This window comes from Talpa occidentalis, unplaced genomic scaffold (genome assembly GCF_014898055.3).
Source record: "Talpa occidentalis isolate TD23 unplaced genomic scaffold, MPIMG_talOcc4v2.1 talOcc4.7, whole genome shotgun sequence".
NCBI classification, from domain to species: Eukaryota; Metazoa; Chordata; class Mammalia; order Eulipotyphla; family Talpidae; genus Talpa; species Talpa occidentalis.
The window spans coordinates 22,283,555-22,299,081 of NW_023605083.1; the positions used below are offsets into that span (position 1 = coordinate 22,283,555).

The 15,527-nt window shown below is 41.2% G+C and overlaps 2 protein-coding genes across 8 annotated transcripts in view; both read left to right on the forward strand.

The window, feature by feature from the left end:
• Nucleotides 1–5,791: 5,791 nt before the first annotated feature.
• On the forward strand, nucleotides 5,792–10,418 carry RANBP6 (RAN binding protein 6). Of its 2 annotated transcripts, XM_037493790.2 has the most exons (2): nucleotides 5,832–5,974; nucleotides 7,090–10,418. In XM_037493790.2, the coding sequence occupies exons 1-2, from the start codon at nucleotides 5,960–5,962 to the stop codon at nucleotides 9,154–9,156; spliced, it is 2,082 nt and encodes a 693-aa protein (XP_037349687.1). In that variant the 5' UTR covers nucleotides 5,832–5,959; the 3' UTR covers nucleotides 9,157–10,418. The 2 variants fall into 2 exon arrangements, with proteins under 2 accessions (XP_037349686.1, XP_037349687.1); XM_037493789.2 differs by having other exon boundaries at nucleotides 5,792–10,418.
• A 2,518-nt stretch (nucleotides 10,419–12,936) lies between these two features.
• The window catches only part of KIAA2026 (KIAA2026 ortholog), a 103,923-nt gene continuing 101,332 nt past the window's right edge, over nucleotides 12,937–15,527 (forward strand). For 3 of the 6 annotated variants that reach the window (XR_008549433.1, XR_008549432.1, XM_054688688.1), the window contains exon 1: nucleotides 13,562–14,233. Coding sequence is in view for 4 of the 6 variants with exons in the window: in XM_054688688.1 (XP_054544663.1) it covers nucleotides 13,647–14,233 (587 nt within the window). In the remaining 2 variants the exon portion in view is untranslated. Of the gene's footprint in view, nucleotides 14,234–15,527 lie in introns of all 6 variants that reach the window. The other 3 variants (XM_037494904.2, XM_054688687.1, XM_054688689.1) reach the window with 3 other exon arrangements.

Here is a 15,527-nt window from a genome sequence, read left to right on the forward strand (position 1 = left end):
TTCTTTTTGCCCGGTGTCATCTTAGTATTCCACAAAGCACATGTCACAATATTTGACATCTAATAAATACTCAATATACTTTAAAATGCAATTGATAAACTAATTGTATTATTTCCACATAAAATAAACAAAGTATGGCTGGAAGAGGTTTAGTATCTTGCTGAAAGTCTCACACCTCTTTAAAGACTTATTTATTTATTTATTTATTTATTTATTTATTTATTTATTTATGCACACACTGGTTACAGTTAGAAGCGTGGGAGGGTGAGAGAATTCACCAGAGCCAGAGCAGGGAACAGAACAGGCAGAGTGACGAAGTACACTGCTGAGGGGAGCAGCGGGCACGGCAGGAGAGGTCTGCGCGCCATGTGGGACCCTTGCCAGCGGCCGGGGATTGAACCAGCACTGCGGAGGCTGCAGGCAGCTTCGCAGCCCAGCGCTCAACCGCTGCACCACAGGGAAGGCCCAAGTCTCACACCTCTTAAGTTCAAATTAAATTTGTGTCTACCTCTTAAGTCCTTTCCACTATCAATATAGTATGGATAGTTTTATTTTGATTCTTGACCTACAATCCTCAATTCCATTTCCTTTATCATGAAAGGAGTCTTGCTTATTCAATTTGCCACCAATCATATATATTTTCATTTATATAATCTTAAAATTTTTATTAGTGATAGTATAAGAGATGCTTTTCTAATGTTTTATTTTTTTTTTTAAGATTTATTTATTTGTGCATACAAGAGCTGGGGTACTGGCCAGAGGTGAAATACAGGGGTGTGAGAGGATTCCCCAGAGACAGAATGGGGAGCAGAACAGGCAGATCGGCAGATTGACTAAAATAAACTGCTGAGGGGAGCAGCGGGTGAGTTAGGAGAGGTCTGCAGCGCCATGTGGGTTGCTCCCTGACTGGGGATCGAACTCGTGCTGCAGCAACTGTGGACAGCTTCTTAGGTTGCGTCTTAACCCCTTGCACCACAGGGAGGCCCTGAGTGTTTTATCTTTATGAGAGTTTAATATATCTGCTTTGTCTTTTTTTTCTTAAAGCCACAGCTAATAAAATTTTTTGAATTATTTTTAGATATTTATTTTTATTTATTCATGCATTCAAGAGCTGGGATACAGGCCAGAAGTACAGGTGGTAAGAGGATTCACTGGAGACAGAGTGGGAGGCAGAACAGGTGGATCTACTGACATACACTGCTGAGGGGAGAGGAGGCAAAACAGGAGAGGTCTGCTGCATCATATGTGGATTAGCTCCCTGGCTAGGGATTGAACTCAGGCCCTCAGTGACAGTGCTGAGACTTAACCCCTATGCCACCTGGGAGGCCCCTAATAAATTTTTTAAACCATAGTTGGATTATTTTTTGGTTACTTAATTTTTTCCTTTATTTAGGTAACATTGGTTTACAACACTGCATGTGAATTAAGGGAATAGGTTCACATCTCAAATGTAATTTACCATCCCGCCCCCACCATTTAAGTACCCATAGTAATTTACCCTAAACCGTGGGGCCCCTCACTTTTGTTTCCACTCCTACTCTTCCTTCCCCTCTAGTAACCTCAATTCTGCAGTCATATTTCTAGGGTATATTTTGGTTTAGCTTTGTCAGTTCCTCTATAGGTATTTTTGTTTGTTTGTTTGTTTCCTCTATGTTTCACATATGAGTAAAATCATCTGTTTTTGTCTTTCTCCTTCTGACTCATTTCACTTAAGATAATTCCCTCCAGTTTCATCCATGTTGTCACAAATGGCAATGGTTCATCTTTTTTTTTTAAAGCTTAGCAGTATTCCATTGTATTTATATACCACATCTTCTTAATCCACTATTCTGTCGATGGGCATTTAGGTTGTTTCCATAACTTATATTGTAAATAATGCTGCAATGAACATAGGCATGCATATATCCCTCCAATTAGTGATTTTGTATTCTTTGGATAGATATCTAGGAATAGAATTGCTGGATCATATGTTATATCTATTTTTAATATTTTGAGGAATCTCCATACTGTTTTCATAGATTGGACCAGTCTATATTCCCATTAACAGTGTCTGATTTCTGCATACTTAGTGCACTTACTAGCTGGAGTTTTATTTTTTTAAGGTATCTTTATCAGCTATTTGGCTATCCTGAAATACAGTTCATATAGGAAAAGAAGGAAAAATCTTAATTACTTCTCTATTAATTTTTGGAGTTGGTTACCTAGCAACCTCCAAAGATGACTAATGAGCTAGTGCTTTTGTTTATATTAGAATCTTACCATTTTTGCTTATATATTTATTTTAATACATTTCAGGCATTATTATTTTTGATATCCACATCGTCCCACCTTAGGCCAGAGGAAACCTATATTTGTTTTCTGTATTTTTATTCATTCTGGAGTATTCTTATGAAAATGTCAATTATGTTCAATTTAATTCTATCCTCATTTGACTCTAAATCCTCAGTTCTTGAAAGAGATTTGCCACTTATTTTACACTTTCCCCACTTAGTAAGCTGCTAATAACCATTTGGATTGTCTGGTATTGAGCCTCCTTTGGAAACATTCTTAAATAATCCCTCAACAGTGCAATTTAAAAGCCAGCTTTAATTACAAAATTTAATAAAGTTTTTCAACTCTAACTAAATCTGCAAGTTCAGTCTTGAAATGTTGGGTATTAGTTACACTCCTTTGGGGTAAAAAAAAAAAGAAGGAAAATAATAAGAAAAGTAAATAAAAGAGAATTAACATTAACTTTAGATTTCAAAGTCAATGAATGTTTTTCTATAATATAAGATCATAAATAATTTTCCTAAAATATATTCAATCTGGCTCCTACTATTGAAACAATGATCATCAATATGCCATGTAAGAACAACTAGAGAAAATATGGATTCTAGGACTTAACTTCTCTTTCCTTAGAAAGAATTAGCAGTATTTTTCTCCTGTTCTTTATTCATATATAGATTTAAAAGGGAAAAAAAAGATAAGTTTAAACACCTCCAATCAGATGCCCAGGCCAAAACTCCAATCAGATGCCCAGGCCAAAACCTAGGAAAATTTCCTAGATTTTGCCTTCCCCTCTGAATACTATTGATTCCACTTATTAAAACCTCTCCAATCCTTACTCTTTTTTCTTTTCCTTTACTACTCCTATGGCTTGTACTTTCAGCTTAACTAAACAATGCTTTTGATCTCCTAAATGCCTCTAGTCTTCATACTTTGTTTTCCACACTCTTATCAAAGTAATCTTGCTAAAAATTGATGATTTCATAGACCTGGATTAAAAAGCTTAAACAGCCTTATTCATTACATTTAGAAAAAAATCTAATTTCTTAACATAGACTATAAGACCCCCTCATGATCTGACTTCTATTAAACTTTCTGCTTTCCTTCTTCCTGCATTCTTTGTCACCTCCAGTTTCATGAAGGTCCCATTCCCAGTGTCCTAGCAATTCTGAAATACTGCCAGAATTCTCATTACACCAGGTTCTAAGGATCTCTGAATTTGAACAAAGTGCACTACTTAGAAAAATGAGTAATTGCATAATCTTAAATCAGCATTTTCCAAACATTAAAAAAAGTGGCTGTACCAATTAACTTAAACTACCACCAAAAACATAACTTTCTCTGTTGTTCCACATTTTCACCAACGCTTGGTATTGTCAGACTTTTTAATCTGAATCTTTGTGGTGGGTTTGTGATGGTATCTCATTGTAGTTTTTAATAAGTTCTAATATGCTAATTGATACAGTGTCAAGAGGAGACTTTTCCTCATACATAATTATTAACATATCATGAAACAGCAAATACAAAGCTACTGTTGTTAGAATTTCTCAAGGAACACTAAGAAAACCAGTGAGTCTGGAGCAAGATGCAGTACTGTAGTCAAGATCTTAGAATTAGGGCCTCCCTGGTGATTGCACTAGGAAGCAATCCGCAGCCACTGCAGCACACATTCTCTCCAGGGCCAGGGACCTACCCACATGGAGAGACCTCTCCTGTCTCTCCCACAGCTCCCCTCAGCAGTGTATTTCAGCCAATCCACCTGATCTGCTCCCTACATGACCTCTGGTAAATCCTCTCACCACCACCCCCACCCCTCTAGCCTATACCCCAGCTCTTGTATGCATAAATAAATAAATCTTTAAGAGAAAAAAAATCTTGGAATTAGAACCAACATTGAGTTTATCAAAAGTTCTCAAATTTTGGTACTCATATGAAAACCCAGTATATTTTTTTAAAATTACACATTCTTGGGTTTCATTCCTCAGAAATGATGATTCAGTAGTTCATAGCTTGGGCCCTTATATTTTTATTTAAAAGTAAGCATCTCCAGCGATTCTGACGCAATTGGTTTTCAGTTCACAGAATGAAAAACACTTTAGAGAACAGGGTTTCTTCCCAAATGAGCATATAATTGTATATTACAGTGTAAGTTGTGAGAAACATCTGATTAATGCTGAAACTGTGGTTTTATATCTTTGCAAGTATGTGCAGCAGTATTTTACAAAATCAAAATTAAGCCCACTTGCAAAATTTAAGACAAACTTTGCAATAAGTAAAGGCCTCTGCTCACATTGCAAAACCAAGAATACTTTTGAGAAAGTGGGATGGGAAAAGAGCATTGGTGTAGCTTTCAGAAGAGACAGATTTGAGATTCAGCCCTATGTTCTTAGACAAATCCCTTAATTTTTCACAATTTCCATTTCTTACCTAAAATTAGTATTTTACCTATCCCACTGACCTTGCAAGCCTGTGTAAAGGGTCACAATGACAGAGTGTGAAAGTGCTGATACAAACATAGGATCCATTCTTAGAGGAATTGTTTTTGATTGACATCTGCCTGAATTAAAGAAACAATATTTAGCCTCTGGGGCATTTGTTTCTTGGAATGATTTCAGTAGCTCTCTACCAAAAGGAGAACTGTAGAAACATTACACAATTTAGGCAAAATGCAAGCATAACCTTGAGTGACTTGACCACTGATACAAAATTAGGGAGGAAACCATGATTCAAGTCTAATGATTTTTAGCCTAGGTCACTTTTCACCATACTTTACTGAAATCCCCCTCCATACCCTTCTTTATCATAATCCATAAGCCAGGTGATTCTGACACATACCAGAGTTTGAGCATCACTGATCTACTACATTAGGTGTGGCGGAGGGGGTAGGGGTGGGAATGGTCTTTATTCATGTATTGCACTTATTATGTGATAAGTACCTTTATTGAAGTATTAGTCATATGCCATACAATTCACCCATCTAAACTGTACAATTCAATGATTTTTAAATTAATCACATTTGTGCAACCATTACCACAATCGATTTTAGAACATTTTCATCACCCAAAAGAAACCATCTAAAAGCATTTTCCATTCTCCCCGTCCCCTATTCTGGCAACCACTAACCTTTAAGCATAATTTGCCTATTCAAAACCCCTCATATAAGTAGAATCATACGATAGCGGCCTTTGTCATCAGCTTCTTTCACTTAGTATGTTTTCAAGATGTAGTTTTTGTTTTTAAAAATTATCGGGATAACAGAGATAGTTCAGACATAGAGGGGGGAAATCACCATAACCTCAGTGTAACACAATCGATAGCATAATTTTCTTTTGTTCACCTCCGCAGGAGTATTTTTATCTGATTGGAAACGGAGGGTTCCTCATCGGCACTGTGCTCTCACCTACCCAAGCCACCTGGCTCAACCTCTCCACCACCCAGAGCGCATCCCCAGCGCCCAGGCAGCGGGGTCGAAGCGGCCCCGCCCACATCTGCGGCGCCTAGCTTACGTCACTGCTTTGAGCCGCAAACCCCCTCCCTCCGCCCCAGTCGCGGTTGCTTTGACAGAGCGCTATGGCGGCGACCGGGGCTGCAGGGGTGCCGGCGACCGTGTCGGGAAAGCAAGAGTTTTACCAGCTTCTGAAGAACCTGATCAATCCAAGCTGTATGGTGCGGAGGCAAGCAGAGGAAATCTATGAAAATATCCCAGGTCTGTGTAAGACTACATTCCTGTTAGATGCTGTCAGAAATAGAAGAGCAGGTTATGAGGTGAGACAAATGGCTGCCGCACTGCTACGACGGCTTTTGTCCTCTGGGTTTGAGGAAGTCTATCCAAATCTACCTTCTGATGTTCAGAGGGACGTCAAGATTGAACTGATACTGGCTGTTAAGTTAGAAACACATGCTAGCATGAGGAAAAAACTATGTGATATTTTTGCAGTGCTGGCCAGAAATTTGATAGATGAGGATGGCACTAACCACTGGCCCGAAGGTCTGAAGTTCCTTATTGATGCAATCTACTCTAAGAATGTGGTTCTTTGGGAAGTTGCACTTCACGTTTTCTGGCACTTTCCTGGGATTTTTGGGAACCAAGAGCGACATGATTTGGATATCATCAAGCGGTTGTTGGACCAGTGTATTCAAGATCAAGAGCATCCAGCCATCAGGACATTATCCGCTAGAGCTGCAGCTGCATTTGTACTTGCTAATGAGAATAATATTGCTCTTTTCAAAGACTTTGCAGACTTGCTTCCTGGAATCTTACAGGCTGTGAATGACTCATGCTACCAGGATGATGATTCAGTGCTAGAATCCCTTGTTGAGATTGCTGATACGGTACCTAAATATTTGGGTCCTCATTTAGAAGATACTCTGCAGTTGAGTCTGAGATTATGTGGAGACTCTAGACTTAGTAATCTGCAACGCCAGCTGGCCCTTGAAGTAATAGTGACCCTGTCAGAAACTGCAACTCCAATGTTGAAAAAGCATACAAATATTATTGCACAAGCAGTTCCTCATATATTAGCAATGATGGTTGATCTACAAGATGATGAGGACTGGGTAAATGCTGATGAAATGGAAGAAGATGATTTTGACAGCAATGCAGTTGCTGCTGAGAGTGCCCTAGACCGACTGGCTTGTGGGCTTGGTGGAAAACTTGTTTTACCCATGACTAAGGAGCATATCATGCAGATGCTTCAAAGCCCTGACTGGAAATGTCGACATGCCGGATTAATGGCCTTATCTGCCATTGGAGAAGGATGTCATCAGCAAATGGAATCGATTCTTGATGAAACGGTTAACTCTGTTTTGCTTTTTCTTCAGGATCCCCATCCAAGGGTGAGGGCTGCAGCCTGTACTACACTTGGACAGATGGCTACAGATTTTGCACCTAATTTCCAAAAGAAATTCCATGAAACAGTGATTGCAGCTCTGTTGCGTACCATGGAAAATCAAGGTAATCAGCGTGTGCAATCTCATGCAGCTTCTGCACTTGTTATTTTTATTGAAGACTGCCCCAAATCATTGCTTGTTCTATATTTGGATGGTATGGTGAAAAATCTGCATTCCATCTTGGTGATTAAACTTCAAGAATTGATTCGGAATGGAACTAAGTTGGCCTTGGAACAGCTTGTGACAACCATTGCCTCAGTTGCAGATACAATAGAAGAAAAATTTGTTCCATATTATGATATATTTATGCCCTCACTAAAGCATATTGTTGAGCTTGCTATTCAGAAGGAGCTCAAGCTTCTGAAAGGAAAAACTATTGAGTGCATTAGTCATGTTGGTCTTGCTGTTGGAAAGGAAAAATTTATGCAGGATGCATCAAATGTGATGCAGCTATTGTTGAAGACACAATCAGACTTAAATAATATGGAAGATGATGATCCTCAGACTTCATACATGGTTTCAGCATGGGCTAGAATGTGTAAAATTCTTGGAAATGATTTTCAACAGTATCTTCCATTGGTTATTGAGCCTCTTATTAAAACTGCTTCAGCTAAGCCTGATGTTGCTCTCTTAGACACACAAGATGTGGAGAATATGAGTGATGATGATGGCTGGCAATTTGTAAATCTTGGAGACCAGCAAAGTTTTGGAATTAAAACTTCAGGACTTGAAGCGAAAGCAACTGCTTGCCAGATGTTGGTTTACTATGCAAAGGAGTTAAGGGAAGGATTTGTGGAGTATACTGAACAAGTTGTAAAACTGATGGTTCCTTTACTGAAATTTTATTTCCATGACAATGTTCGAGTGGCAGCAGCAGAGTCTATGCCTTTTCTCTTGGAATGTGCAAAAATTCGTGGCCCAGAATATCTTGCACAGATGTGGCAATTTATATGTGATCCCCTAATCAAGGCTATTGGGACTGAACCTGATACAGATGTACTCTCAGAAATAATGAATTCTTTTGCAAAGTCCATTGAAGTAATGGGAGATGGATGCCTTAATGATGAACACTTGGAGGAACTGGGAGAAATATTGAAAGCAAAACTTGAAGGACACTTTAAAAACCAAGAATTGAGACAAGTTAAAAGACAGGAAGAAAACTATGACCAACAGGTTGAGATGTCTCTGCAAGATGAGGATGAATGTGATGTTTATATTCTGACCAAAGTATCAGATATTTTGCACTCATTATTTAGTACGTATAAGGAAAAGATTTTACCATGGTTTGAACAGCTGCTTCCATTAATTGTAAATCTAATTTGTTCTAGTAGGCCATGGCCAGACAGACAGTGGGGACTGTGCATATTTGATGATATCATAGAACACTGCAGTCCAACTTCATTTAAGTATGTAGAATATTTTCGGTGGCCAATGCTACTAAATATGCGAGATAACAACCCTGAAGTCAGGCAAGCTGCTGCTTATGGCCTGGGTGTTATGGCACAGTATGGTGGTGATGATTATCGTTCTTTATGTTCAGAAGCCGTTCCACTGCTGGTAAAAGTTATTAAATGTGCAAATTCCAAAACCAAAAAAAATGTCATTGCTACAGAGAACTGTATCTCAGCAATAGGGAAGATTTTGAAGTTTAAGCCTAACTGTGTAAATGTAGATGAAGTTCTTCCACATTGGTTGTCATGGCTTCCACTGCATGAGGATAAAGAGGAAGCTATTCAGACTTTGAGTTTTCTCTGTGACTTAATTGAAAGTAACCACCCAGTTGTACTTGGTCCAAATAATTCCAATCTTCCCAAAATAATCAGTATAATCGCAGAAGGAAAAATTAATGAGACTATTAACTATGAAGATCCTTGTGCCAAACGCCTAGCTAATGTTGTGCGTCAGGTACAGACTTCTGAAGAATTATGGTTGGAATGCGTATCCCAACTTGATGATGAGCAACAGGAAGCCTTACAGGAATTGCTGAATTTTGCTTGAAGCACTTTAATACCACTTGAATATCATCTACTATAACAGTAACTCCAAATAAGTGTTGTGAGTGGATTCCACTATAATTGAGAGAATTATTCTCTCCCTACTGAGCAGTTACATCCCTTCCCTATGTTTCTCCAGTATTAGTCAGTGTTATATCCTTCCATTTACCTTGCATGCTTTATCTGTTAAACACAGATCTTAGTGGTAACCTGTGCTTCTGTCTTCTTAGACTGTTTGACACCTTTCCCCTAGTTGATGTGAAGTGTATGAACTGTTGCAATTTGTCTAAATTATTGATGCTGGACAAGCAATATACTTGGTGTCAAGATGTCCCGTTGCCTTTCATGAGATGCTCAGAACTCACAGAAATAGAATTGTAGAACTTTCCAGACAAGTATCTTTGGTATTGTGAGTGAAGAATATAATGACAGGCTTATTCCTCCTTAATATTCTTTGTTTTAATAGCAATGGGAGGATGCTGAAATTGGAAGTTTTGAGATATTGTTGTGAATTGGGGGAGTTTTCTCGCTAATGTATATGAACATTTTCATAATGTCCTCCTGAGAACTGGATGAGACATATCCATAGTCTTGTTCCACTGGAGAGTTAATGAGAACTTTTAAATCTCCTTAGCCATACTGATCTCTAATTTATTCAGGACCCTAAGAACCATAGTTACTGAAAAAGATTCCCTGGTACATCTAACATTGGTAGCATGTAACATATTGTAACAAAATGTTCAAATAGTAATTAATCATTTGTGGGAGTCAGTCAGTGTTATCTATTTGAGCAGAACATTGCATTGCGTGTGTTTGCCATTTTCCCCCAGCAAAGCTCAACAAGAAGAGAAATGCAACTTATATAAATTTCTGTTTTGAAGATGTTCTTCATAGATTCTGTTGTAGCACTGAAAAGTATTTTATTGGGAAAATGTAAGGGAAGCAAAATTAATTTTATCTTTAGACATGAGAAAGAAAACAAATTTGAAAGCAGTCTTTAGCAGTAGATATGCACTATAAGAAAAAACAGTTCTTTAAATCTAGGGTTAATATATTAATTGAAATGTCAGTCTTTAATGTTGAGCTTTTTTAGGGTAGAAAAAACCTTTCTACTCAGCAAGTCACTGATCTAAAATTTAAGAACAAATACATCTGTCATGATTTCGTGGGGCTGTTGTGAGTACTGTGTATGTAAAAGTATTTGGCAAATATTTAAGACCTAGTAAGTGCTTAATAAATGGTAGTTGTTAGCATTGTTGTTGCTTGCCCTCTACTGTGTTCTTTTTTATAATTTGGAATTTCTTTTATATTAGAATTTCCCTTGTTCACTTTCTACTATTTCAGATTAGCAGAGCATCTCAGCTATTATAAACTGAGATTCAAAAATTAAGTTTTTTTTAAGATAAGCAATTCCTGTTCATTGCTCCCTATAATTATTTTTTTTTTTAATAAGGGAGGAAAGAAGAGTACATTAAGTATGGAACAGTCAAAATTTTAAATTTACAATAAAAAGTATAGGTAAACAGGGCCTCCCCGATGGCGCAGCAGTTGAGTACTGGGTTGCAAAGCTGCCCGCAGCCTCTGCAGCACTGGTTCGAATCCCAGCTGCTCCCCGGCCACCGGAGGAGGGTCCCACACGGTGCGCAGACCTCTCCTGCCGCCCGCTGCTCCCCTCAGCAGTGTACTTCGGTCCTTCTGCCTGCTCTGTTCTCCCCTCTGGCTCTGGTGAATTCTCTCACCCTCCCACACTTCTGACTGTACCCAGTGCTTGTATCAATAAATAAATAAATCTTTAAAAAAAAAAAAAAGTATAGGTAAACAAATAGAAAAATCCCACCACAACATATTAATTCTGGAGGTAGTAGGTTAAAATGACATATTTCCCCTCATCTATATTTTCTAAGTTACCTTCGCCCACATATTTCTTGTATTGATAATGTTTGTTTTGTTGTTTTTTTTAAGTGCAAGGTCCTGATCCTACTTCCCTAATAGGCAGTCATCATGGCCTTTCCTTAACCTATAACCAAAGATCCTTCAACTCATCAATACCTCTTTATCTCTATTCCTTACTTAAAAAGCCCTTGATCCACATGTATAGCAATACCTACCTTCTTGTGCATGAGGGATTGAAAATTCTTTCAAATAATTTGGAGTTAAGCACTGGAGAGTTTTGAAATATGGCAGACAGGTTTGAAATCGGACATACTACTTTCCTAAGAAACAGTTTCTCCATCTGTAATATGGGTGTAATACCTAATTCAGACAATTGTGAGAATTAAAGGAGATAATGAATATAAAGTGCTTACTGGCACAGGCTTCAATAAATGCAACCTAATAGCTTAGAGTTATGAAATAGGGTTGGTGGCTAAAAAGAAAGAGGTAACATTTGCTCTAGTAAAGGCAGGTTCAGAGTGTTGAGCTGTGAAAGAAAAAAGAATAATGAGGAGTCAGACACATTTTTGGTTACCAGCTGATGAAAAAAGACTGGTCCCTGCCTTTGTTATTGTGAGGTGAGTTAAAATTATGGGCTCTGAGAAGCAAGAACTCTGCAAAAGCCTAAGAAATTATAAATGTCTAATAAGTTACAAATTTATAATGTGAGAGGAGACCTTGACACTAAGGAAATGGCTGGGAAAAGAGTGTTAATACTCTAAAAACTCAATGTTTCACGTAACTTTTACCAAAGATTATTACTTTGGTAGACCTCTCCTACTCTCCAAAAGCTTTGAAATTTTTCATTTTTTCAGTGCTTTAAAGGTCATATTAGTGAGACTCTCTAGTCAGAATATCCTGACCATTTAGATACATAGCTTTTAGTTTTAAGATGATCCATCTTAGACTTTTGTATGTTTAAGTAATTGCAGGTTTCAAGCGAGAGTATTCTGTATACTTAGGGGGGTAAAAGTAGGTGCATCTTTCAAATAGAGCATGAGAAAATCGTAGTATCTGCTTTATGTAATCATTAGTTCCTTTCGCCTCACTTATTTTAAGCAACATGCATTAAATGCGACTAACCCGCTATTTAGACAGTATCTAAACAGTCTTTAAATGATTTTGTAAGGCCACGTTAACGACGTGACTAATGCTCTACAGCGCAGACTTTGACGACTGTTTGAGTCTCAAGGATGTTTTGAAAAGGGGTTCAATCCATTTATTCTTAGCAGACCCAAAAATCTAAGAAGGTGGATTTTTTTTTTTCTTTTTAGCAGAAAACATGAGATTCGTTTCCAAAAGAAGAGTTGATATTAAGGGATATTACGGAATTTCAGAAATTACGTGAAATTCAAATATACGTGAACATATATTTCAGATGGTCGAATCTTTGAGGAAGCCTCTAAAGTTTTCAAAATTCTGGTTTTATATGTTTATATGTTAAAAAACGGCAGTCCTAAAACGATGCATAAAGAACGTAAATTTTACATTAGGGTAGAATTTACATTTTGCGCCTCCTCACTATTCATCTGCCATCAACAAAGGTTACCTAGCAAGTTCTTTTGGAATTAATTTTAGTTTTTAGGGCTAATAAGGGTCTCGCAAAAGAAACAGCTTCTTGGAACACTTGCTTAGCAGCACTCCCCCTCTCGAATCGCTCCCGAGGCGGCTGCTAAGGCTACGCAGGCGCCTCGCTTCCTTTTCCACTCCTCCCCTTACAATCGTCTACGAGCTGATGACATCATTGGTCCGCGCAACCTGCCAGGCCTCGCCTATACCAGAGCTGAAATCTTCGCTTTCACGTAGAGGGGCGGGCTACGAGTTGGGGGCGGGGGAAGGGATTTCTGTTAGTACGCATGCGCACCGGGGATGGCGACGGTACTTCTTTCTTTGCTTCCATCCATAGCTTGCCCTGGTGGGGGGGGCCTGAGTGCCCTCCCCCTGCTCTGCCTGCCCCTCCCCTTTCCCCCCGCCCCCCGCCCAGCGGGGCTTCTAACTGACAGTTGTCGCCGGGTCCAGTTCGCGCGCCGCCTCCTCCTGCCCGGGTACCCCGCAGGTAGAGAGGGGCGGGAGGGGGTGTGAGGGAGAGGAGGAGGAGCCCGATTTGCCGCGGCCCAGCGCTGCGGCCCTCTCTGGGAAGGCGAGAGAAGACCCCCCCTTTCCTCCTCGCCCCCTCCCAGCCCCCGAGCCGGCCCGGGAGGGGGTGGGGCGCCGGGGCCGCGGGGCCTCGCCGGGCCGCGCCGGTGAAGAGCGGGCAGGCGGGCGGGGCGCGGAGGGGTAAGGCAGGCGAGGGCCGCGCGCGCGCTGCCGCCGGGGGAGGGGAGAGGAGGGCACCTAGGCTCTCCTCTTCTCTCCCCCTCCCCCGCGCGCCATGTAACCCCGCCCAGCCAGCGGCGAGCTCGAGACCCCCGCGCGCACCGAGCCGGCGGCTGAGGAGAGCGAGGCCCGATGCGGCCGGGGCTGCGCGGCGCGTCTGAACCCTGAGGAAGCCGCCCGCGCTCAAGCGTCTCCTGGGGCCTCGAGCGGCCGCTCCACACCGCCCAGCCTCGTCCTGTCGGGGGCATGAGCGTGCCCGAGACACCGGGAGAGATGGAGCCGGCCGGGGAGGAGGAGCGGCCGCCGCCGGCGGCCGAGGAGGAGGACGACGAGGAGACGGCAGCGGCGGCCCCGGCCTCAGGCTCGAGCCGAGGGAGGAGTGCCGCCTCGCGGGAGGACGCCGCCGACCCGGAGGAGGAGGAGGCGATGGTGGTCGGGGGTGGTGGCTGCAAGGAACAGGAGCTGACCTACGAGCTGCAGCAGGGACACCGCATCCTGGGCGAGTTCCTGCAGGAGAAGCACCGGGGCCTCACCGCCCCCTTCCTGCAGCCCTTGGGGGGCGTTGCCACTGGGGAGGAGGAGGCCGCGGAGGGCCCGCGCCACGGGGGCCGGGGCAGTCGCGCCCTCTCGCAGCAGCCGGGGCAAGGCATGTGTCTGCTGAAGATGGAGGAGAAGTTCGCCAGCGGCCAGTACGGAGGCATCACCGAGTTCGTGGCGGACTTCAGGTTGATGCTGGAGATGTGTTACCGCCTGCACGGAGTGGACCACTGGATCTCCAAACAGGGCCAGAAGCTGGAGATGATGCTGGAGCAGAAGTTGGCTCTTCTCTCTCGGTAAGTGAGTCCCGTCTCTGGTGGGGCTGACGGACTGACACAAACACACCCTCGCACGTGTCCGAGGATGGGTTGGGCCTGGGGCCGGGGGGCGTCGCTGATAGGTGCTGAGTCGCGCAGGAGAACCCCGGGAGGAGGAGCAGCCGCTCTGGGCTGGGACCCGCAGGGGTGTGGTGGGTGTGGGTTGTACGTACCGAGCCTCCGCAGAAAAAGAAGCTGAGAAGGAAGCCGAATCCAGATCGCCTGCGAGCAGGTAAAGTTTGTGCCTGTGAAGTGAATTGGGGCCTCTCTCGGAATAATTGCAGGGGTAGGCAGAGGAAAAGTTTTAGTGGGTTGGAAGTTGAACCCACAACATTTAGACAGTTTCAGCATGCAACTTTAAGAAAGTTTTAGGATGAAATGTCGTTAAGCAAAATAACCGGCTTCTGTTAACAACAAAAAAAAAGTGGTTGTTTTCGAACCATTAAAAAATAATAGTGTTTTATTAAATGGTTAACAATAACTGGTGTGCTCCTGTCTTTTGTCTTAGCTTCATATGAGGAGATTGAATTTTAGCAATAATAGTAGCTGCATCTTCACAAATTTTTTAATACGTGTAGGCATATGTTTATTTTACCAGAAATCATAATTAGATGGCAGCATACTCTTGTTGAACTCCATGTATGTGTACAGACGAAACTTTTTCTTTGGTAAGAAATATTTTAACACAGGAGGCTCTTAAAAATAAACTTATTTTATAATCGTACATTGATGTGAACCAAATTAATAATTTCTCGAGTGAAAATTCTTTAGGAATAGTAGTGAGTAAATAGTAAGACAGCTGAATGTGGTTGGAATTGGAAGGGCAAATGAAATAGACTGTTTTTACCAGCTGCGTGAACTTGACCAAGTTATTTTATCCTTTTGGCCCTGGTTTCCTCATCTGTATGACAATAGTACCTACTCATGGGGTTGCTGTAGAATCAAATGAGTTCAAAGTAAATACAACAGCTGGTCCTGTTAGCTCAATGTAAGTGTTAATTGTAACAGTAGTAGTAGTAATTGAATAAAATCTATATTTATCTTATGTCTAAATCTGGGCATTCTGGAAGTGTGTTTATGGAATAGGCCTGAAAAGTTGTGTTATTATTTTGGTCCTTTATTTATAATTGTAATTTAAAAGTAATCTAATCTGTCACTGGCCATATGCTGTTTTCAAGGATATCAGAGACTTCTTTCATTGAAAACTAGTTTACAGTGCTTGACCCACTAGGAAAGCTCTATATAAGCTAAGGAGCCTCTACTTGAAGCCTTT